Source organism: Athene noctua, chromosome Z (assembly GCF_965140245.1).
Source record: "Athene noctua chromosome Z, bAthNoc1.hap1.1, whole genome shotgun sequence".
Taxonomy (NCBI): domain Eukaryota; kingdom Metazoa; phylum Chordata; class Aves; order Strigiformes; family Strigidae; genus Athene; species Athene noctua.
The window spans coordinates 80,421,614-80,446,400 of NC_134077.1; the positions used below are offsets into that span (position 1 = coordinate 80,421,614).

General features: G+C 44.5%; 1 protein-coding gene across 2 annotated transcripts; it reads right to left on the minus strand.

Moving 5' to 3' along the window:
- Window positions 1-4,664: 4,664 nt before the first annotated feature.
- On the minus strand, window positions 4,665-23,540 carry HSDL2 (hydroxysteroid dehydrogenase like 2). 2 transcript variants are annotated; one of them, XM_074931660.1, is made up of 11 exons: window positions 23,404-23,539; window positions 18,385-18,548; window positions 17,851-17,949; window positions 17,618-17,732; window positions 15,067-15,170; window positions 13,971-14,069; window positions 8,135-8,329; window positions 7,579-7,650; window positions 6,062-6,238; window positions 5,386-5,514; window positions 4,665-4,966 (listed from the first exon to the last, which is right to left on the minus strand). In XM_074931660.1, exons 1-11 carry the CDS (start codon window positions 23,418-23,420, stop codon window positions 4,854-4,856), a joined length of 1,284 nt encoding a protein of 427 aa, XP_074787761.1. In that variant the 5' UTR covers window positions 23,421-23,539; the 3' UTR covers window positions 4,665-4,853. The 2 variants fall into 2 exon arrangements, with proteins under 2 accessions (XP_074787761.1, XP_074787762.1); XM_074931661.1 differs by lacking the exons at window positions 15,067-15,170; window positions 17,618-17,732 and having other exon boundaries at window positions 23,404-23,540.
- Between the last annotated feature and the right edge of the window lie 1,247 nt (window positions 23,541-24,787).

Here is a 24,787-nt window from a genome sequence, read left to right on the forward strand (position 1 = left end):
GCTGAAGCGGGGAACGATGGGCCAAAGCGGGGAGCTGACAGAAGATCTGCCAACCGACAGGACGACCTGCTGACTGGATGAGGGAAAGGCTGCGGATGTAATTTACCTTGACTTTAGCAAGGCCTTTGACACAGTTTCCCACAGCATTCTCCTGGCAAAAATGACTGCTTGAGGTTTGGACAGTCGCACACCTTGCTGGGTAAAAAACTGTCTGGACAACTGGGCCCAGAGAGTTGTGGTGAATGGAGTTAAATCCAGGTGGCAGCCGGTCACGAGTGGTGTCCCCCAGGGCTGGGTGTTGGGGCCACTCCTGTTTAACATCTTTATTGATGATCCAGACGAGGGGATCGAGTGCACCCTCAGTCAGTTTGCAGGTGACACCCAGTTGGGTGGGAGTGTTGATCTGCTCGAGGGTAGGGAGCTCTGCAGAGAGACCTGGACAGGCTGGAGCCATGGGCTGAGCCCAACTGGGGGAGTTTCACTAAGGGCAAATGCCGGGGGCTGCCCTTGGGCCACAACAACCCCCAGCAGCGCTACAGGCTTGGGGAGGAGTGGCTGGAGAGCTGCCAGTCAGAGAGGGACCTGGGGGGGTTGATTGACAGCCGGCTGAACAGGAGCCAGCAGTGTGCCCAGGGGGCCAAGAAGGCCAATGGCATCCTGGCTTGTGTCAGCACTAGCGTGGCCAGCAGGGACAGGGAAGGGATCTGACCCCTGTACTCGGCACTGGTGAGGCTGCACCTCGATGTCTGGGTTCAGTTTTGGGCCCCTCACTCCAAAAAGGACATTGAATGACTCGAGCGTGTCCAGAGAAGGGCAACGGAGCTGGTGCAGGGTCTGGAGCACAGGTCTGCTGGGGAGCGGCTGAGGGAACTGGGGGGGTTTAGTCTGGAGAAGAGGAGGCTGAGGGGAGACCTCATCGCCCTCTACAGCTCCCTGAAAGGAGGGTGCAGAGAGCTGGGGATGAGCCTCTATAGCCTAGTAGAAAGCAAAGGACAAGAGGGAATGGCCTTAAGTTGCGCCAGGAAAAGTTCAGACTAGATATTAGGAAGCATTTCTTTCCAGAAGGGGTTGTTAGGTGTTGGAATGGGCTGCCCAGGGAGGTGGTGGAGTCCCCATCCCTGGAGGTGTTCAAGAGCAGGGTCGATCTAGAGCTTAAGGATATGCTGTAGGTGGGAACTGTGCTAGGCGAACGGTTGGACTAGATGATCTCCAGGGTCCTTTCCAACCTAGATGATTCTGTGATTCTGTGTGAACTGCAGGGGCAGCACGGCAAGGGCAGGAGGAGGTCAGAGCCACAGAGGGAGGGGGAGATGATGCAGGAAGAGTTACATGCAGATGTGTGGTGCAGGATGTGGAGGCGAGGGCCGACCTCAGGTACCGTGAAGTAAGAGAGGGACGAGGGGAGGAGGTGAAGGAGGGGACTGGTATGGTTGGGTGAGCAGAACACAGATGATCCTGCCACAGGCATTGTGATCAACTGTGGAGGCAGAAGGTGAGATGGAGGCAAAGCTCCAGTGTTTCAAGCAGGACTGGGAACGGAGTTCAGCTTGAAGCAACATTTTGCACATCCAGCAGGGAACCCAGGGATGCTTGTTGGAAAGCACTTGACTCCACAGAAGATGATAAATGAGCAACTAGACACATTCAAAGACCAACAGGCTTGAACAGCATCTTTGAAAATAAAATTCATCCTGTGTTACAGGCGAATGTTGTTCCTGAGAGTTACTTTACTGCTTTGTTTTTCAAGATTAAAAGGCTTCATATTTGGGAAAAGGGTGTAGTCCAACACCTCAACACCCTGCGAGATCCTCAAGATGAGATATTCAGTTTTGCTCCTATTAGTTGTTTCCCAGCATGCCATTCTGAGTAAGGCCAGCAACAAAGTCCTCATTTTGTGTAGGTGTAGGCCTAGGACCTGAATAATAATCCCTGACACAAAGCTGACCTCCAGATGAACCTCACAACCAAATATTACCAAATAGCAGATACCAAATTAGTATCTGCTAATTAGTAAAATCTGTATTACCATTAGTTTATTATTAGTATCTGAACATTAAAGAAATACATATGCTCACTAGCTGAAGATGTAGCTTAGAGAAAATATAATCAGTAGTGAGGACAAAATGCTGACAGAATGTATGCAACTTCCCTTGTTTAGCCTTGTTCAAGGCTGAGAACCCAAGTGTTCGGCCTTATTAGAAACCCTCTTGGTTCTCCTCCCCAGGCCCTGGCCAGGCTTTAGGTGGAACCCAACAGGAGGATGAAACCAGATGTTTCCACTCAAAGAAAAGTGCAAATCATTTTGACCTGTTGATTTTTGGTATGTAAGTCTGGACCCACTCACAGCGACTTTGGAAGCCTCACCTACAGCTTCCACTGCGTAGGAATTTCCCCCTTGCCGGGACAGGCTCTCCCAACCCTTGCTGTGACCGGGGCTGCCCAGCCACTGCGGGTCTGCAAGATGGTAACGTATGCAAGTGGTGATGGATCTTTCCTAATCACTATTCTCCCCATCATGTAGTGATAATTAGGTGCATTATCTTGCTTATTCTTATTTTCTATAATTAACTGTATGTAGTAATAATTAAGTGTACTATTCTGTATTTTTCTTATTTCTTACTTTCTGGATTACTTGGTTATATCCTTTAATTATTAACAGTAAAATATGCCTACTCTTTTCACTCTGGTGTCTAAGTTTAATTGACATCATCAATCAGCAAAACAGTAGGACCCTATCTAATCTCAGGCTGGCTTATGACCCAGCCACCCCTGCTCTCCTCACATCTGGGGTGTCCTCCTCCCCCACCATACCCACCTGTACCTGGGGCTGCCCCAGTCTGCCGCCATCCCGCTGGGACAGCAGCGGCACATGCACCAGTTCACAGGAAATAGTGTGAGACACTTTCTCCATGTTCTTAGCTGTGGGATCTGGTAGCATCATCCCTTCAGACTGTACCTCCCCAAAGGTTCTGTCTCTAGCACTCGCCATTCAGTCGTCTACCTCAAATCCAGGCCAGAACAAGTCACAGCTGACAGTTGCTTTCTCCAGATCTAATACCCAAAGCAGTCTTGAGGCATTATTTGCTCTTTTTTTTCCTTTGTTTCTGCTTCATAGAGAGGCAGAGCATACACACTTCATTGTATTGCAGGAGCCAGTAGTATGCGTGCATTATGGCACCATCAGTTCAGACATTCCGTCTCCTCCAGAGGACTCTGGTTTCCAGTGCTGGATCTTCTTTCCTTCCTATTCCACCTGCAGCTTTTGCCTCCAGGTCCCGCTGCACGCCAGTGCTCCTGCTCTCCTTCAGCCGGAAGGACTGTGCAGGCTGACAGTGCTCTGGAGGCAGCAGGTCAGCAGTCAGGAACAGAGCGGTTACCAACCCAGACACCAAGATGGGGGTGAGAAGCAGACCCTGCCATGGAGACCAAAACCTTTGGTCAGGGTGCCCTGGGATGAGCAGCACTGGCAGCAGGGGTGGAGAAAGCAGTTAGGGCTGCACAGCGGGCACACGGACCATGCAGGGAGCCCTGGGCTGACAGCCATGCTGGTGGCTGAGCCGAGCACAGCTTGCTGCCCGGTGAGGATGAGCATGCTGCTGAGCGCAGCCCAGTGTGGGTGTGCTGGACTGGGAAGAGCCACACAGCCCAACAGTGCTGCCTGCTCCCGCTGGGGCAGCCCTCACCCCTGCTGCCATGCTGCCCAACACAGGTAGGCCACATCCTCCCGCTGCACACCCAGCCCCTCGTGCGTGGTGAGAGAGGAGCCTGCCTTCATTTTTTTTCAAGATCCCTGAGACTGCAGGGCACAGTGGTGAATCTGACATCTTCTATCTTATTACCAGAATTCAACTGCGATGGAAGCAATAAAGATGCAACCTTCACAGTACAGGTCATAAGCAAATTTAGACAAGCACATGCTTTAAAAACTTGTAAATACTGGGCTGCTAAGTGAATTAAGAAATAAATCCTAAGTTATGCAAGCTTCTCGGCTTGCTTAGAAGAGTAAAATGTTCTAGATACTGGTAAGTTCTTTTGGGGGTACTGAATAAATATTTAAAGAGGTGGGTGCATCTGGCTTTGCAGAGGCTGTCACACGAAGTTGTATTTGTACACAGAGTGGGGACATGCATGCTTATACTGGTGAGCTTCAGCCTTTACCAGCCAAAGGAAAGGAAGGGGAAGTGGCTGGCTGCAGTGATATATTTAATCCTCATAATGCTACGCGAAGGTACTGTGGAAGGCAGCACCTTGCCTGTAGCAGTCAGGGACAGAGGAGTGTGCATACCTTTGCACAAAACGAAAACTTGTGCACTTGTGCATCACTCATTTCTGCATAGCCTAACTCAGTGCAGTATAGAGGTATGAGAACTAGTGTAGGTAATAAACTCAGGAAAGCCAAAAAAACCCAATTAATGAGATATTAATTTACCAAGGGTAATTAGGGCTCTGCTAACCTGCCCACACTGCCTCCAAATCTAAACCAGCTCAGGTATCCCTACATGGCACTTCTATCAAAGAAACAGATCTGTAGGGTGACAATTGCTCCCCTCATCTTTTTTATGGGACACGTGTGCAAGCAGCTATGTGGGAAAAAACTCACTTCAGGTGTCCTGCATTGAACCAGAGGAACAGAAGTAAAGAAAACACCTGCAAACTCCTACATGTATTCTTGAAAAGGAATTCATTTAATCACAGATGAATACCTTCTATTAATCAGACAGTTATTTCTTCTCTAAAAATCTCCCATTTTATCCATACTTATTATATTGCATCAGAGAAAAATCACGACTACCATTTTAAATCAGCATCATTTATATAAGAAAGGCCACTGTTTTGCTAGTAAAAGTTTCTCCTCAAAGTTTAGAGTTAAGCTGTGTCAGCATCTTCTCGAGCTTTATTGCTAGTGTCATGTTACCTTTAATCCTTAATTTCCCTGACATGAAGGCCAGGGTTGGCTTCAGTTTACCTAAAAAGAAAAACGGAACCATCAGAACATGAAAAGGAATTGGAGAGAGCCTGTACACAGGAAAATATAATGCCACTGCAGTGAGACCTAGCAGCTATATTGCTACCAAGTTTTGCTATTCAGATGTGCAGAACAGAAGTCCAGCAGCTTGACAGGATTCTTTCTGAAGCTACACTCACCGATAGGATTTCAATACCTACTAAATAAAAGCAGTGTAAGCTCTAGTGCTCTCCCTGTTCACGGAAAAGTTCAGAAAAACCCAAGGAGTTCTAGCCTACACTCCCACTTGAGCCACACAATGCCAAAAGCTCCTCCATCCCAGGATCACAAAGCGAGGAGGCTGTCTATCTGACCACCAGCAGCACGTTTTCTGGGCACCAGCACCTGTGATTGTCCTGGCGAATGCCTCTGTCACTCACCTGTGAACATCTTCACAAAGTCGGCACTCGACATGCTCATAACCACATCAGCCGCCACAGAAGGCTTCCCAAAACCAGCGCTCCCACCCTTGGTTTTCAGGTCAATATACCAAGTGCCTCCTTCGTCACCTGAATGGACAGTGAGCAGAGGTGACAAGGCAGCAAAGAGCACAGCGCTCTCCCTATTCCCCTGCTCAGGTGGCCACTGCTGGGTCTGTCTGGAGCAGTTATGTGGCACTACACACGCTGGTGGTGCTCTGCAGGAGGTTACCACTTGCCCCATGTTCTGCTGGCAGGCAAAGCCAGCCTCTGGCAGACGCCTCGTAGCACCAGGTGTCAGGGACACGGGCAGAAGGGCCCAAAGGAGAGCTATGCTGACAGGGCTCGTGGCAGCTGGCACTTTTAACGTGTCCCTGCGAGCCTGCCTGCCTGGCACTAACCCTGTGCTAACCCTGGGCCGTAGGGCCGGCGCGCTGGCAAAGCCTGCCCGCGTAGGCCAGCAGTGGCAGCACCCACCTGCATGTGCTGAAGCTGGTCCTGAGAAGGAGCATCACACAGGACGGAACAAAGGGTGCTCTGTTTTGGGATCAGCTTGGAAAGGTGGGTGTTTTTCTTGGAAAACATCGAGCACCTTTTGCTAGTGAGTGTGTGAAGCTTTTACAAGTGATGGTCTTACCAGATAATTCAAACTGAAAGACACCCTGAGTAGTTCTCACATACTCTTCACTCATGGCTCCCTGAATAACTCTGAATGTTTCTGCAACAGGACTCAATGACTTGGCTGGAGCAGATTCTAGTCCTTCATGCTGAGAGCTGCTTAATTTCTTCTCCTCTTTGAATGTTTGGGAAGCACCTACAAGAAAGATTATTTTTATCTTTCAACTACAGAACACTTTAAAATTGCATTTAGAAACATGCATACAGAACTCTGTTTGAAAAGATTTATGCTTCACAGTACGGAAAATTATTATATTCCCATTTCAGTATTAATACCAATAAAAGATGTTTTTTGCACCCGGGAATCCAAACAGGTGTACACCACTAAAGGTAATTCTGCAATATACTTCACTTCCTAATACAACAAAAAATAAAAGTGAAATTAAAACCACAGAAAAATTCTAATTCTGGGCATTCCCAGTTCATTATGAATGATTACACAGCACATTGTTTTCTAATGCAATCTATACAGTCCTGACAACACTCACATAAAACAGATCAGGGTCTTGAATAAACAACACTTTCACCTCAAAATACTTCTGTCTTGTCTATCTTGCTAAGAACATGGATATTTTCATTACTTTTTCTGCAAAGGCTTCTAAGCTGTAAACCAATTCACTGCTTTAATCAGCATTTTATTACACTGCAGTGAACATGTACATCTAGCAATGAAGTACCGCACTTGCAATTTACAAGGCTGATCAGGTTGAACAGCCTCTAAAAATGTTGTAGGAAGTCTCCTAGGTGTCTTAAGTACCAAAAATTAGTTAGGACTCTTCTGTGAGTCCCTACTAAATAACCAGTGTTGTGAGGCCCAGGGAACTAACACCGTCCGTTCCTGGCAGAACAGTCCTGGTGTGATTGCTCAAATGGCATTTTCAAAGGAAGGGCACTCTGCTCAACCTGTGTCTCCTCTGCTCTTCTCTTTTGGTGCTCCCATGAAACCTGCTCGGCATTCTCAGTTGTCCTCCAACTTGATATACAATAATTGTGAAAAATCAAACCTGATGCTTTTCTAAAAATATAAATTTCTCCAGTTCATCTAAGAGATATTTACGGTGTAATTTGTGCAAGTTTCATCTGAGAATCAATGGAGGCGCTACCTTGCGTTCTTATGTATGAATTCACCAATGCAAATTAAATTCCTGCAAAATGTGCTCTTTGCTATTTAATTTCTTTTTCCAGCAGTATTTACCTGTGACCTTTATACTACCACAATTCAGATGGTTAAAAAAGAATTCTGCAAAATAAAGCACTGATTTTATACCATGAAAGTCCTACAGATGGGAACATTCTTTCCCTAGCTTTAAGCACAGACACTTCCATAAATCATACCCTCCAAATGAGAAAAACGGTTTTGCCAATTATCTTGAGTGGCATCTGAACTCTCAGAGAAAAGAAAAAAAACACTTGAAATAGAGAGGGTGTTCATTATCATCAGAAATTTTCAACTTCTACACACAGCGTTGTCCATACCATATTGTTCTTGTTTCCTGTCTGTCACATCAGTTTCAGCATCCAAGAAGAAGTCAGGCATCAGGGGGTGACCTAAAAGGGAGAAAAAACATGATAGTAAATCCAAGTAAACCTGGACAGCACAAACAGTAAAACAATTTCTATGAAATTACAGCCAAGTTTGTAAGTAAATAAACTATAATTTGAAGGAAAGACATAGCAAGAAATAACATGTTCAGAGTTTGGTTCATTTAAAATCTGACCTAGAAGCCTCTTAAGGTTTCTGAAGAAAAAAAAAAATAATCTCACTAGCCGGTAAATAGTAATATATGCATCTACAGTGCAGGTATATTTTCTTTTCATTAAAGTATTTTTTTTAATCTAACAGGCACTTGACAATTACAACCTCAGTGGACTTGATGCATGTGCTTTCCAGGAAGGCATGTTCTGCAAGCTGAGGGAAAGCAACTTTTTACAAACTAATTTAAGAGCCCCTTGAAACAGAACAATATTAATATTCTCCATACTGCTTCCCCTCCTTCCTCAACTTATTTCTCACCTTAAAGATCTGCTTTACCTGGTGCAATTGCATAAACATCAAAATCCTTAACTCCTTCTTCTCTCAGTAGAACTTCATCAATAATGAAGTTTCCAGTGAAACTTTTTGGTTTTGTTAAAATGCAATATGCAGCATCTGCAAGGATGTCTGTCTTCCTGCACTGTTTCTCTATTCCATGTCCTCCAAGCATATCCATTGCAGCTGTATGTATGGCTATAATATTTGGAGAGTAAGAAAACAAAGCTTTAATACTGGTGACGTGAAATTCCCATTTCTCTGGCAAGCACACAAACTTTGCTTTCCTTTCATGAAAAAGGAAGACAAAGATGTGAAATACTAATAACCAACAAATATCTACAAGCACTAGTGGAATAATGGACAGGACTTTATATTTACATCCCCCTATCAGTGGCCCCATCCCCCTCCATGCATTTTCTCCACGTTGTTTGGGAAATGAAAAACTAACAGGAGAATCATTTTTCTCAAAGTGAATGTATGATACATCAGTCATTAAGAAGTATTTCCTTTGGTAATTATCACACTGAAAATCCTTGTAGTAACTCCCACGAGATACCAAAGTGTCTTTCCTAAGTTAATGACAAACCAAATAGCAAAAGCTCAAATAACTTGTTCAATATTCCACAGAAAGGCTGTGTTAGAATAGAAGCCAGATCTCCTAAGCTTCTGGTTGTTTGATTAACCAATTCTACTGACTTCTGCACCATTCTGTTAGTCTCCTTTGTGCTTCCCCCAAGGGAGCTACTAACACTGTGGCATGTTCCAGTTAAAGTCTGTAATTTGCTCTTCCAGGCTGAGGTATCTATTCCATTTTTCTTTCATCCTGTTCCACAGAGAAGCTGTTTGGTCACAGCTTTTGACATCTGCCATGTAACTGTTTTCCCCTCATACAGTTCTGCTTCTGACTTTTTTCCATCTAGACTCAACACTCTGCCCCCAAGTTTTTGGGATAGATTTGCAAATCCTCTCCTACACCTGAGGCTGGCAGATGCTGGAGGTGGAAGGATAAACCTGATTTTAAATCACCTTTGTCCTCCTTTCACAGAAAGTAACAGCAGCTTTGATGCAGAAATTATCCCAACATCCCTTAAAAAGCAAAGGAAAGGCACTGTGCAAGACACATCTATCTAAGCTAGATCATGCACCTTCCAGAGTAGGAACTGGGAAAAAAGACTTCAGTCTTCAATGCTGGCCAGGGAGATCCTGTGTAAGTGTCATCTACAAAAGGGCAAGAGTGGGTAGATATCTTTGTTGACTCTCTTATTTCACTCTTCTGTGGTGAGGATTAGCCCCTAGGTTTCATTTACCTTTGACCAACCTCAGCTTCTTTTTTTCAGTTCAACTGAACTGCTATAAATATGCACCTGAATAAAAAACTGGCAGATATACTGTACAAACACCTAGGTCTCTCTAGGTCTTTTTTCTCATTTTTAATGATAAGAAATAAATTTGCCTTTCTTTGATCCTCTGAAGTTCAACCTGTCCTACAAGTTTGTTTTTTTTTAAATAACTACCAACAGTTCAGAGAATGTTTCTGTCAAATTTTCTCATTAGATTTGCCAGATTTTGTTGACCTGAATATATTCCACTATTCTGAGGATTCATTAACCTGTTCACTTTTTCTGGCTCATGCCTTTGCCAATTCTCTGTGTCTACAATTACTCTTCCAAGCACAGCAAGCCTATGTGCACAGACTGAAGCAAAAGGTTTTAAGCAGGTACTGCCTAATAGTCTGGCTGCACATTATTCCACCTATTTCATACAGAGTGCTGCTGGTTTTCCCATAATGCACACAAAGAGTCTTCCAGTTCTGTCCCAGGATACCTCTATTATTCATGTGCAGTCTTAGTGACAGGATTGCTCCTTGACCTTTAGGTAGTCTGTTTCACTTTTAGATAAATGAAGAGCTCCTGGCATCTTATTACCCGCATACTTTCACGTGTTTAAAGAGTCGAATTAATCAACAAGATACTGGCATCCATACTAGCACTGAGGCTAATCATATTTGTAAGAGATTATAGCAGATTTTTTAATTAAAAACTTTGCAACTGTATTTTAGATACTGTGTAAGTCTGTAACTCTGTATCTCAGGTGACCACATGAAAGTAGTTAACTTTCTCACTTTTGGAAGATAACCCTTTTGAAAGAACATTTTTTTGTACTGGAGAATTTGCATATTATTATTCTTTTTTATACTTGAGTGCACATCAGTTTTCACGGAGGTATCACTGATATATACAAATTTTGAGAGCTCATCAAATGTTTCTAACAGTCTTAAACTGAATGGGCAAGAATTAATTCAATAAATACAAAGCTCTGTCTACATACCTTTAATTTTACAGAAAGCCTAATGACTATTTAAATTACTTTGCAGCATCTCAGAGAGAAATCTTTATTTTAAAAAAGCATTTGTGTTGTCATTTGTAAACTGAATCTTCCTGCACTTGCAAGTCTCATGTTCTGCAGGTTCCTGAGTGGAACAGATACTAGCTGCACTCTGTAACAAGGGCCAGCTTCTGCAGCGTTACCCTCTTACTTATTTTAGCAGGTATGTTACGAAGGACACAGTGCCACTCCAATGCACAAGAGAAAGATACTGCTTTCTTTGGTTTGGGTTTCCTCCCCAGTAAGAAGGTCAGATTTTGTAGAAGTGTAGTTAATATCATCACAGACATCCTTTAACACCAGAACATATCTGGGACACTGGTACTATTATTGACATTTGGAGCGCTACACATGTGCAAACACTGCAAAGAAATAATATATTCAGCTGTGCAACATAAGACTTAATATAACTTCTGCCTGTAAAGTTAGCCATCTCTGAAAAACTTTTTTATCATGAGTCGGTGGACAAATTCTCCCAGGTTCTGTCTTCCCTTGCCATGAAAAATAAGAGGTCGAATTACTCAGATGGGTGGGGAAAGACACCTATATTGCAAATTAAAAACCTAGTATAACCAGCTGGTCTCTGCAGGAATAATTCTTTAGCTTCCAACAGTACGTTGGGACCCACAAAACCACCAACTCATTTCCACAACAGGTAGTGGATGTTTTCTCCAGCATATCCAGAATCATAGAGAGAAGGTGTTGAAGAATCAGAAAGCTGTGGAGGGTGCACATAATGTGCCTATGCAGTGTGTAAATTTACAAGACACAGGTAATCTTGTAACACCTTTTGCATGAGAAAATAAGTCAAATTAGTAATGTCTGCAGCTTGATACCATGCCTCTCTGTCTGAATTAGATACTCTGGATTAATTCTTTCACTGGCCCTAACTCTCACAATTTACACAGCTTGAACAGTCAGTGACCAAAACCCACAAAACAGTAGATAAAAAATCAACTCTGCTAATGGAAAAGCAAATTACTCTTACATATAGGATTCCGAGGAGATACAAAACCCATTTAGTAGTGGCATTTTAGGGACAAGCCAGGCAGGAAAAGCATGAGGTCTAGGGAGCTAAAGGCTTTAAGAACCAAGTTTCATGGCTCTGTTCCAGACAGCAAAGATAGATCCTGGGAAATCTCCATTGAAATTTTTCTGAGGTTTCCCTGGAGCACTCAGGAAGCAAGTATGTGGAAACAAGTGCATGTTTCTTCTAACTCCTTCAGAAATAAAAAAATACATTAGAGACCCAAAACCTGAAAGATAAACTTTCACTCCACTGCCAGGAAGGCAATCCGAACCCTGAAATTACATGTGTGTTATCTTCAGTACATCAAAGATGAAGAGCTTATCCTCCACAAAATAGTACAATTTTGTGATGATAATTATATAATTATCATTCAAAAAGTCAATCCCTGATGAAAATATTTTTGTGGATAAAACTCATAGTGTGAGCAGAATTGTGAGACATCTATTTACTATGAAGCCTAGTCAGCATGGGTTTATGAAAGGCAGGTCCTGCCTGACAAACCTGATCTCCTTCTACGACAGGGTGACCCGCTCATAGGATGAGAGGAAGGCTGTGGATGTACTTTCACCTTGACTTCAGTAAGGCCTTTGCCAGTCAGAGAGGGACCTGGGGGTGTTGATTGACAGCCAGCTGAACAGGAGCCAGCAGTGTGCCCAGGGGGCCAAGAAGGCCAATGGCATCCTGGCTTGTGTCAGCACTAGCGTGGCCAGCAGGGACAGGGAAGGGATCTGACCCCTGTACTCGGCACTGGTGAGGCCGCACCTCGATGACTGGGTTCAGTTTTGGGCCCCTCACTCCAAAAAGGACATTGAATGACTCGAGCGTGTCCAGAGAAGGGCAACGGAGCTGGTGCAGGGTCTGGAGCACAGGTCTGATGGGGAGCGGCTGAGGGAACTGGGGGTGTTTAGTCTGGAGAAGAGGAGGCTGGGGGGAGACCTTATCACCCTCTACAGCTCCCTGAAAGGAGGGTGCAGAGAGCTGGGGATGAGTCTCTTTAACCAAGTAACAAGTGATAGGACAAGAGGGAATGGCCTCAAGTTGCACCAGGGAAGGTTTAGGCTGGATATTAGGAAGCATTTCTTTCCAGAAGGGGTTGTTAGACGTTGGAATGGGCTGCCCAGGGCAGTGGTGGAGTCCCCATCCCCGGAGGTGTTTAAGAGTCGGGCCAACATAGTGCTTGGGGATCTGGTGTAGTTGGGAACTGTCAGTGTTAGGTTAACGGTTGGACCTGATGATCTTCAAGGTCTTTTCCAACCTAGGTGATTCTGTGATACTGTGAGAATTTACAATGCAAGCATCCAGACCAACGATAAAGGACCAGGTCTGTCAGACATACTAACCCAACAACTGAGTATCACCTGGAGGTGCAAAGAAACTCAGTTGATTTTGTCTGAAATAATTAAGTTTTGCTTATATTCCTCACTTTAGAGAAAGAAAATCAGAAAGTCCTAGTTCACACTAGAACTTAAAAGGGGACTGCAACTCCTAACAGGAAGATGTTGGAAAGTGTCTGAGTACAAACCCTTCATACACTGCACCACTAGTCCCAGAAGAGGATCTTGGTTCATATTTTTATTTTCTTTTCCTTCTTCCCTCCCTTAACTTATTAAGGGAATAAACTCTTCTGCTGTAATGTTTCATAACACAATGAATGAGCTCACACCATTAAAGGGTAGCATTACCCACTGTCTTTTCTGATTTCAACATCAGTATCATTTCTGCACATAGACGTATTTGGGGTGAATAGACAGGCCTCTTTGGCGAACAGCTGACCAAGACATCCAACAGCAGCCTTGATCCTTACTGACCCACAGACAACAAACTGAACTTAATACCATGTGGGAGCACTGAGTTGTTTTTCTTCCACAGAGCTCTATTTTCCTATAACTTGCAAGCAGATGGTTCTGTGAATAATCATTTGTTGGCCTGCTGTGCCACAACTTCTATGAAAAAGGGGGGTTTTTTTAATTATTTCTGCATTTACAGAGATATATATCTTGTCAGTTCCATCTACACTCTGGCAATTTAGCAAGGAATTCTAAATAGCACTACATGCACAGGCATTTAACACCTACTAATGAAAGTATGCTAATACTTTTGTGATTCTGTCCAAACCAAAACTCTGGGTGCATGAGAAAGAGCACAGACAAGCCAAAACTACACAGATGCTTCAGCCACCTGAAAGGGTTGAGTGGCTTGCAAACTAGCTGAAGATGAGTTTCGATAACAGTGGCAACAGTCTAGTGGGATCTAGGAATGAAAACTATCACCATGAGGGATTGAGGGATGAATGCTTGGTCTCTTGAATCAATTCCAGAAGAAGTCTAAAATATATTCAAAGTCAAATAAAACAGGCCGTAGAAGAAAATATACAGAAAGTCATTATTTCAGTACCATTAAAAAAAAAAAAAAAAAAATCACCTGTTTTAGGCCACAAAGCATTGACAGCAACTTCTCCTTTAAATTCTTCTGCCATTCCCAAGACACACATGGACATCCCATATTTAGAAATGGTATAAGCTAAGACAAGAAGTAGGAAAAAAGATTAAAATTTGCACTCTATCAACAGAACTTTAATTATGAAGGAAAGTAAAACCAAATTATTTGTTCATAAGAAAAGATTTTGGGGGAGAAACTGGTTATCTTCCTAGAGTCAAAATCTCCCCCTTCTCCCCAACAGCCCCAGCAGATACAAACTGTAGTTTTCCATCTGTACATTACAGATAAAATGAGCTACATGTTTTGACAAAAACAATGACTGAAGCCTAGCTATATGGTGGTTTTGTTGTGCTTTTTATACACAGCATCACAAGAATGCTCAGTTTTTTCAAGAGACCTAAGGTATACTATGCAACCAAACTAGTATTCTGCAGAAATAGTGACCAAACTAGTATTCTACAGAAAACAAAAAAGGGAACAAAAAAATAGAAAAGGAAATTCTAAATCCTCTACCTATTCTGAGAAGGGTCATCTACCTATTTCGAGAAGGGAAACTTTTGGGGTAAGAACTGGGACTTGCTGGAGGAGTTTAACATGACAACAGTCCAATATTGAAAGGTTTTTTTACAGTTTTAAAATGAGCAACGTTAACCTCAAGACAAAATGGGGTCCCTTTCCCACCTCAAAATTCATTTCCATTTTAAAAAACAACATTGAGCTTTATCTCTATTAAATCAAATGTGAAGCTGAATTGATAAGAAAATGGGTTTCAATCTCCATTTGGAACAGAAAATACTTTGTAGTCTTAATGATTTCCATGAAACAGCACAGACTCTTACCTTGAAAACATTCTTGTAAACATAAAGGACGTATTAGGGTATGAAACCTGCTCTATGTTTTCCCACAAAACAATTTCTTTTAGGTTAGGTACAAAACACTCTGGGGAACCATTAGTGCCAGTTTGTACATAGTGCTAAAGATACAATATCTGGCATTCTGGGCTGGCACTCCAGCATATTTCACCACATATTTAAATGGTTCTCAAAAAATAACAACAAAGAGTCTCAATGCTACTCACCACAGTGATTTTTGAACCACATAGGATTCAGATTCACAGGTGGGCTGAGGTTCAGGATATGGGGGTTCCTACTCTTCCTCAAGTGGGGAAGGCATGTTTTTGACCTGAAAGACAGATTCAGACAAATCAGTCACCTCTTATTTTAAGGAAGACCTATAATTAATATAAAAAACCATACTAGCAGACCAGTATTTTCATTTTCATGAAAGTCTAACACTAAGCTGGGACCCGGACCTTGTATCAATTAGTTAATTCATATAAAGAACAAAAGAAACTAAAATCTGTCCTAGCTCATTTATCTCAGGCCTAGTACTCATTCTGGCTAATTGAACCACATTCTCCAAATAGTGCAGCAGCATCTCCCAAAGCTGATTTTTCAGATGCTCAGAAGCCATAGTCTCCTTGTAATAGTTCTAGTAGGGCAACAAAACACTGTGAGGCAACAAGTGAAATTAACAGTGCAGAGGGCATCATCTAGTTGTAAATATTTTCTCTTCTGATTTCGTATCTATTTCTTCTTTAAAACCATGTTAAAGAAATAATACTGTTGAGTGAAAGACTATTACAAATATTCCAAGCAAAACTGAAAACCTATTCTCTGCTGACTGGATGAGTCACTACTTCATTCAGCTTAGAATTCACACATATTTGTAAATCATTACTTTTACTTCATAGAAACCACCATCTGACTTCACTTCTAGCACTAGGATACAGTTTACATTTGATCTCCACTGGATAATTTTTAAACAAGCTTCACATGGAACAGTACCACAGTGGACTATACCACCAACCTACTTATTCACACATTTTAACAGGACCTATGCATACTGTTAGCCACAGAAGGGACACTTCCAACTGCAAAATCATCAAAGTAGTAAATTATCACCTGCTTAAATGTCCTGGGGTCTCAACTCTTTCCAGTGGCAGTTGCAAGATTCACTATCAAATATCTCCATTTCTTAATACACAGGACCCAAGAATATGTCAAGGGGTATACTCAATAAAATGCAATATCCTCCCTACCTCCTCCACAGACAAGAAGTCCACACCATTTTTTTTTCTAGCTTTTGTAACTTTCTGATTATTAAATTGAAAACAGATGTCTACAAATTACAAACAGAAGCAACATACAAAGCAAGGGGAAGAAAAGGCTAAAATGCTTGACTAGGTCTTCCCAATTGACAGTTATAACAGCAATGACAAAGACCATTTGTAACTTCCCCTGAGAAGCCCTAATCTTTCAAATGATCTTCCATTCACAGAATCTGCTTTTTAATCTTTTTAAAGCAGAGTAGCACCCAAAGGAAAGATGACTAAAAATTCTCCATTAATTTGTAATAGCTAGATGTACCATCAAGAAGGTGATTGTTGCTGTTGCGTGGTGAGGGGGAAATAAAGCTTGCCGCTGGCAATAGTGGAAGTCAGAAATTTAACAAGAGATATCCACAGAGTGTTTTCTGGAATGCCAAGCTCCAAAACCAACTCTCCTTTCTGAGTGCAAAACCACTTACACTTACAGCCATTCAAAAGCAGACATCACAGTGTGGAAGCACAGAAATCCCACTCCACAAGCAGTCTTTCTTTCTTCCACCCTCTTCTCTCCATGCTATCTCCATGCTGTGCACATGTCTCTAATTCAGAAAGCTGCTATTCATGTGTGTTTTTACACTATTTTAACGGAAAATCCCTTCACTGATTCTTAGCAAAAGAACATTAAGGAATATAATCATAATATCTGATAACTAGTTTCATCTGCACAAAGGAGAAGCACTGACACTATTCTAGATAAAGCTTTGATACCAAAGTTCCTGATCACATCAAGCAATAACTGAATTAGAGAATCTGCATCACCCTGAGGGCTTTTTGTTTGTTTGTTTTAAACACAACCCCATCAAAACAGAAGTTTTTCTTTTAAAACAGAGCAACTTTAAATGACATCCTGTAAATCTGATTCCACCTGCTGAATCCATTTCCAAAAAATGAACAAAATAAGGACCACAGAAATTCTGAAATCAAGTCTTATTATGTTAATTTACATAGAACTGAGGTACTGAAAGTAGGTGGAGAACACTTTAGATTGTTAAGGTACATCTTTACATTTCTCTTTCAATTGTGCTATGTTATATAATGTCTCTAAAGGTGAGAAAGAAGTTTATGAGAAGGAAGCTGACAAAAAAGATGTACTTGATGCATGCAAGAGTTAGTCATTTTGCCTGAAATGAAAGGACAGCATTTAGCAAAGCCAAGCAGGAACTCTGTCTGAAATAAACTGGTTTCTGCTTCCTATCTGCATGGAAGGGCTTGTGAACGTTTAATGACTACAGTAATAAGGTTCCTGTTTACTCCAACTGGCAATTAACCCCTGCAAATATTAATTTCAAATCAGTTGTCCAATAACTGAGCAATTTCCTGCAAGCACATGTAGAACACTTGGCACTCCAACTCTAGGGCAGCAAGACAGCTACACAACTTCTCAGAAAAACTGAGATAACATTTTGTTACAATGTTAAATTTTGCTACAATTACTTTGCTCCCTTCTCTCAGCACTTACGTAATGTAGGTTCCTCGTACATTGACTTCCATCATAAGATTGACCTTCTTCATTTCTGTTTCCAAAGTGCCAGTCAAAGAGATGGCGCTTGCATTGTTCACCAAAATATCAATCCCTGGTTTTAAAATAAGCCATTTCATATTAGCATTTAAAGACACAAAACATTAGAAAGGCTGTTCTTTTCTGGTTTTGTTTTAACAATCTGTTAACCTCTACCCAACACTTTAGCATACCTCCAAAAGTCTTCACAGCTTTCTCCACAGCATCAATAACTTGCTGTTCTTCCCTCACATTAACGACGCATGGCAAAGCCTTTCCTCCAGCTGCTTCAACTGCACAATCACAAAATTAAACATTTAGAAATTTAGTCTTGGAATCAACAGCATGAACCTACTGAGAATCTCTCATTCAGTGACATGCTTCAAGAAGGCACGGAGAACTGCACTCTCAAATGGTGACCTTTCTACATGTTGCATAAAGAAAAGGGAAGCCAAAATCAAATCCTAACACTGAGAATGTGTACGGTACACACATACATCCCAAATTAACATAGCATTTCCACAGCTGTACACACATACAACTTCATTACAGTAGTATTTTGATACCTCCCAGCATTCCTGGGAGGCAAGAGAAGCACTAAGCTTACTTTACTAAATGTGAATTGGAGCTAAGAGAGCCTATGCAGTTTTCCACTCAGGTATGACAATTAAGCTAGGGCATACATCCAGCCTAGCATCTGAAGCCCACCCTTACTTATTAAAACTTACTCTCTGCTGCAGCAGTGTAGATAGTCCCTGGAAGAGTACGATGAGGCTCAGCTGTCTTGGCAGCTATCACAATGTTTGCACCATCCTTGGCAGCTTTCAAAGCAATGGCTTTGCCAATGCCCCGGCTTGCACCCGTGATGAAGAGAGTGCATCCTGCTAGTTTCCTAAAGGTGAAGGGGGAAAGGGAGGGTAAAGAAGATGGAGAACAATGCAAAACATGTAAATCACTGACCTTTAGCACTCTTTAAAGGCAAAAGTTATTAGCGCAGTCTTTCAACCAGACAAGTGCCTTCACCATTTTACTAAGAAAGCCGACCCTAATTACCAAAGAAATGGCTACAGCTACAGCAAAGTACAGTACCATCAAAGGTAAGACCACTCTCCAAACCTGCAAACACTACAAAGCATAGAGCTTAGGTCACCAAATTACATTTCTCCATTTTTGTAAAGTGATCCAACACACTATTTACAACAAAGCTGCCACCTTCTCCAACAATGGAAAAGGACAAAACGTAAAAACAAATGCCAGTTTCTAATGAGATAACACACCTACACAACTCCTTGTAATTTACTAGTCACAGCCCTCTAAACACAAAAAACCTGCTGCCTCAACATGGTATAAAGTTCAAGTCCATAACCATAATGACAATGCAGGGTGCCACATGCAAGTGCCAAAAACCTGATTTTCAGAAATGGCAATTATTTCTCTTAAGTGTTATGCTAAAGTCAACAGTTTCCCAGTAACTACATTTAATTCAATAGGTCCCCCCCCAAAAAATGAGTCCAATTGAAACCTCTGGAGAAACTACCAAGTTTTAGAGTGTCAGAAAGATGTCTGGCTTACACAAACAATGTCACTGACTTTCTGAAAAGGAAAATATCAACTCCAGTTTACAGCATATTTGACAATAAAGCCTCTTAAACCACAGGTTTTCCATATGAAGGAATGTGGACTTCAGTGTAATGCATAAAGCTTGTGTTGCTTTCCATAACTCTGTGGAAAACACCAAGAGGGTGAAGTTTTCAACCCCAGTTAGAGAATGCACATGAACCATGTGCTACAGCAACTTCACTTTTCACTCACATCACAAATGTTACACATCAGCTCCCAAGCTTGCATTAATTTTCCTGTCAGTCTGGGTCAGACTTGACTTACTACTGTTTCTCCAGGTCTTGTTTTCCCTCCAGCCTAAGAGCAACCCTCTCCCAAACACTCTCTAGGAGGTTGCTTACTTTCAGTAGGCGAAAATTGGGATGGGGCAGAGAGGGATCTTCTGCTACAGTGGCATCTGCAGGGTCCCAGGGAGTCAATGAAGCCCTGCAGGTGCCATTTCAAACAGCCTTCCTCTGCAAAACGAGGTCCTAGAGGGGCACAAGAAGAATAATCTCAAAACAGCACAGCAAATCACAAAAAACTGCTGCCAGGAGTCACACACAGTGAGGGAAGTCCATCTGTGGAATACACAGACTGTAAAACTCAGTCAAAGAAGGCCAGAATTCGACTTTCTACCCAACCAATATGAGGTCAACGGACTCTACCTTAGACATGGAAGATGTAAATGGGTCCATCAGGAGGCAGCCCTTCAGGAGAAAGAAGCTGAGGAAAGGTGGCAGGGCTTTAATCCCCTCCAGGGGCAAGAGTGGTCCATTCAAGAAGTAGATGTACCAGGAGACCAGCATGGCTACACAGAGAACTCATGACTCAGCTCCCATGTACAGAGGTGTCATATGGGGATCAGGAGCAAGGACAGGCCACAAATAAGAATCAGAAATATCAGCTGGGCTTGGGGGGTGGTGTCAGGAAAACCAAAGTTCACCTGCAGCTGAGGCTTGTGAAGGACATTAAGGGCACGGGGGCTTCTGCTTGCTACACTGGTATGAAAACAGGTCCTCTGCTCAGTGCGGTGGGTGAAAGCAAGGTTTTCAATGCCATCTCACAGTATTTTTGCATCCAATTTAAGATATTATGGTCTGGATGGGTGCACAACTTGAAGGGTAAAAAACTAGTTGGTTGATCAGGCTCAGAGGGTGGTGGTTAATAAGTCATACTCTGTCCAAAGACTGGTAACAACTGGGGTACCACTTCTGCTCCTGGACCAGTTCTGTTCAACAACTTTATCAGCAACCTGAAGAAGATGACAAAATGACCTGGAGTTGGACAACAACTGCTCACAAGCTTGAGGACTGGGCTGCTATAAAGAGGGTCCCCAACAGGCTAGATGAACAGGAGCCACATGAGATTCTACAAGGACAGATACATAGTCCTGCACCTGGGAAGAAAAAGTCCTGCAACGACAAAGGCTGGGGGCTGAATGGCCAGAGAGCACTCTCCTGAAAAGGCCTTGAGGGACCTAGCAAAGAGCAAGCTGTGCATGAGCCAGCAGTGTGCCTGGCAACAGAGGCCAGCTGCATCCTGGGCTACAAGAATACCATAACCACCTGATCGAAGGAAGGGGTTATGCCCCTCTGTTTGTCACTCATGATACCACACTTAACATCCTGTGATGAGTTCTGGGTCCCTCAAGAGAAGGTATGTGTTGACAAATGGGAGCAAGTTCCACGAAGAGAGACAGAGATGGCTAAAGGCTCAGTACCTTTAGAGGACCACTTCAGCCTGGAGAAGAGCTTGGTGGTGACCTAGCAGCAAACCACCACAATACCTATGCAGTAATAGATCAGATGGAGCCAAGCGTACATGCTGTGCTGCAGCACAGCAGGATGAGACTGCAGGCTTTCAAACTTTCAAAACTGAAAGTAAAAAGGTTCAGACTGTCCTCCCCAAGACAACAGTCAGAAACAGAGCAGGAAACTGAGCTGTTTGCAGCCTTGGAGGTTTTCAAAATCCAAATGGACAGCACCCTGAACAACCCTGTCTGATCTCCTAACTGACCTGGCCTGGAGACCTCTCAAGAGTCCTTCCAACCTGAACTATCCAGTGATCCAGTCTGGAAGAGTCCCAGCCGCAGATTCAATTCCTCTCCCCAAATTATTATTCTATTAAAAATGTCAGGAAACATATTGTATTCACTCTGGTTACACTCTCTCTAGTTTTCCCCTTCAACCTTTTCTACATTGGCCATCACCCTCAAGTCTTCTTTTTTTCTCAGCACAACTGCACCACACACCTACATAAACCTTCTTACTCTTCCTAGGCTTACAACCACCACTGACTACATTTGTTCTCTGGACTCTCCTTCCTTCAATTCTGGCCCCACAATCTCAAATTCTGTCCCTACAGCCCACAGAAGTAGCGCTCACCAAAATTAGCAAACCCCTACCAACAAGAAAAATTCATTTTCACTTCATCTCTGAAACACTGAGCTGACAATATTACCTCTCACACTCCTTTTATGTCCCTTTTTTTTTTTTTTCCAATCATTCTTGCTTCTTTCTTGACTTCTGTGTCTCACTCAAGAAGTTTCATTTATCCTCTGTGGGCAGCAACCACAAAGCCACATGCACCAACCTCCTGAAATGTTTATTCAGTGTTCCCAAAATAACTTACCAGAATTTAGAACATCTTGCTTTGATAAGCAAGCTGAAAAGCTTGCAAGACTCTGGATTTACTTCTTAATTCACTTAGCAGTCCAGTAGTTTACAAGATTTTAAAGCATGTGCTTGACTAAAATTGCTTATGACCTGTGTTGTGAAGGTTAAATCTTTATTGTTTCCATTGCAGTTGAATTCTGGTAATAAGATAGAAAATGTCAAATACACCACTGTGCCCTGAAGTCTCAGGGATCTTGAAAAAATTAAGATAGGTTCTTTTCTCACCAAGACTACTAATACAGAAACCTGTAGGTCATGTTAGGGACACTTTTTACAGCTTGCTTACACATACTTTAGAAATTTAATGAATACTCCTGTTTATAACATACAGAAACAAATAATACCAACATTATCTTCCCAGCTGTTGGCAGTGCTGGCTCTGAAGAAAAGCAGAGTGTCTCTAAATTAGGATCCTATACTACAAAAAAAGTCATTGCCAGGTAAGAAAGTATGGGCTTGGAGTAAGCCAGAGAAAATTGTTTAATATATATATAATTACAAATATGCTACCCAATTTAGATTAAAGATCTCCAATAACAGTTTTCATTGCAAAACACTCAAGAACATTGACTAATGATCCTCACAAAGATTTCCACTGCCTCTGCCTGCCCCCACCTACCCCCTTATGTTCTGGACTTGCTTCAAACCTCTCTGCTATGGGGAAACTCCTCAACCCAGACTGATATCACCACACCTTGCTCAAGCACAGGCAGGTGATCCCACGGCTGGTGGGACAGTAGAACCACCACCGTCATTACACCAACACACAAGGACCAGCGCATCTGCTTGAGTGGCTTAATTGCATTTTTGTTGGTCAGTAAAACCGTCCGTGCCAATTCTTACAGCGGGTTCAGCCCCACCGAGCAATTTACCCCTCTGGCATCAATCAGCTCACTGGGCAACGCGAATCCCTCTCGGGGTGTTGCGCAGGATCTCTGCGTGAAAGCTGAAGCGGGGAACGGCGGGCCAAGGGGGGAAGCTGATGGATCTGCCAACCGCAGGGGCAGCACGGCGAGGGCAGGAGGGCGGCGTGACCCGCGGGGCAGGCCCAGCCCCGGTGGCGAGCACCCTGCGTGGAGGGCAGCGCTGCCCCCAGCCGGGAACGCCAGCCACTGCGGCCGCGCTCGTACCCTCCGGTACGAGAGTTCACCTTCACAGCAGCGCTCTCCTGCGCGACCCGCCCCAGGGGAACGCGAGCCGGCGGCGCAGTGAGCGCCCACCAGTGCACGCCGGCACCACGAACAGCCGCCGGCCGAAGCCCACCTCGCCCCCGCCCCGAGCGGCCGCCGGCGGCCGAGAGCCACGGCTCCTCCCTCAACCTCGGCCCCGGCCCGGCCCCGGCCCGGCCCCGGCGCTCTGCCCGCCGCCGCCGCCAGAGGAGCGGGACGCGGCGGCCTGGGGCGAGGGGAGTGGGGTGTCTGCGCCGGCGGGGGGGGCGCGGAAGGAGACGGGAGGGCCGCGGCGGCTTACCCGGTGTTGGGCAGCATGGCGGCGCGGGACGCGGACGGGAAGGGCGCTGGGGCCGCCGCGCTGCGCGCAGCCGCCGCGGCGAAGAGGGGTGGAGCGGAGGGGAAGGCCCCGCTCCCGCCGCCTGCCTCCCCCGGCCGCCCTGCCGTGTTTGGGGGCGGCGGGGGCTGAGCGGCGGCCGCCGGGCTCTGCCCGCCGCGGGAGGCGGCCCCTGGGTACAGGCGGCGCTGGCGGGCAGCGCGCCCGGCTCCGTGAGGGAAGCTGCGAGTAGAGCAGGAGGCCTGGCCGCGGATTTAGGCTAGCCTGAGAGCAGATCGGGGCCTACACGGGATGAAAAAAGCAGAGTCAGTACTTTCCAGCATCCCTGGGTTCCCTGCTGGATGTGCAAAATGTTGCTTCAAGCTGAACTCTGCTCCCAGTCCTGCTTGAAACACTGGAGCTTTGCCTCCACCTCACCTTCTGCCTCCCCAGTTGATCACAATGCCTGTGGCAGGATCATCTGTGTTCTGCTCACCCAACCATACCCGTCCCCTCCTTCACCTCCTCCCCTCGTCCCTCTCTTACTTCACGGTACCTGAGGTCGGCCCTCGCCTCCACATCCTGCACCAACACATCTGCATGTAACTCTTCCCGCATCATCTCCCCCTCCCTCTGTGGCCTGATGGAGGCTCTGACCTCCTCCTGCCCTCGCCGTGCTGCCCCTGCGGTTGGCAGATCCATCAGCTCCCCCCCTTGGCCCACCGTTCCCCGCTTCAGCTTTCACGCAGAGATCCTGCGCAACACCCTGAGAGGGATTCAATTGCCCAGTGAGCTGATTGATGCCAGAGGGGTAAATTGCTCGGTGGGGCTGAACCCACTGTAAGAATTGGCACGGACGGTTTTACTGACCAACAGAAATGCAGTTGAGCCACTCAAGCAGATGCGCTGGTCCTTGTGTGTTGGTGCAGTGACGGTGGTGGTTCTACTGTCACTGCAGTTGCCATTGTCACAGAGCTGCAGGCTCCTGTAGGAACGACGCGTGACCGAGCCGAAGGGGCCAAGGGCTGTCTGAACCCTTTCCAGCTGGAACACCCTCCGTGGCGCTTTCTTTCCCAGGGTTGGCACCCTGCACAGATGGAAGCAAACGCGCTTTGCTGAGAAGATCTTCTTCAGGCAGGACGCTCCGTCAGCCTCTCTCCAGCCACTCAGCCCAAGCAAGGAGGGACGCAGGGCTTGACTGTGACAGCTCCGTGCCAGGATCGTAATCCTCGTGCCTGCAATGAGCTCCCTGTCAGTGAGCCATGGTGCCTGTGCAGGGAGCTGCTGTCTTCAGCCAGGCACAGAAGTACCTGCAGGGGAAGCCCCCAGGCATCACGTTCAGCCTTCTTCCCCTCAAGGGGATTTTTTC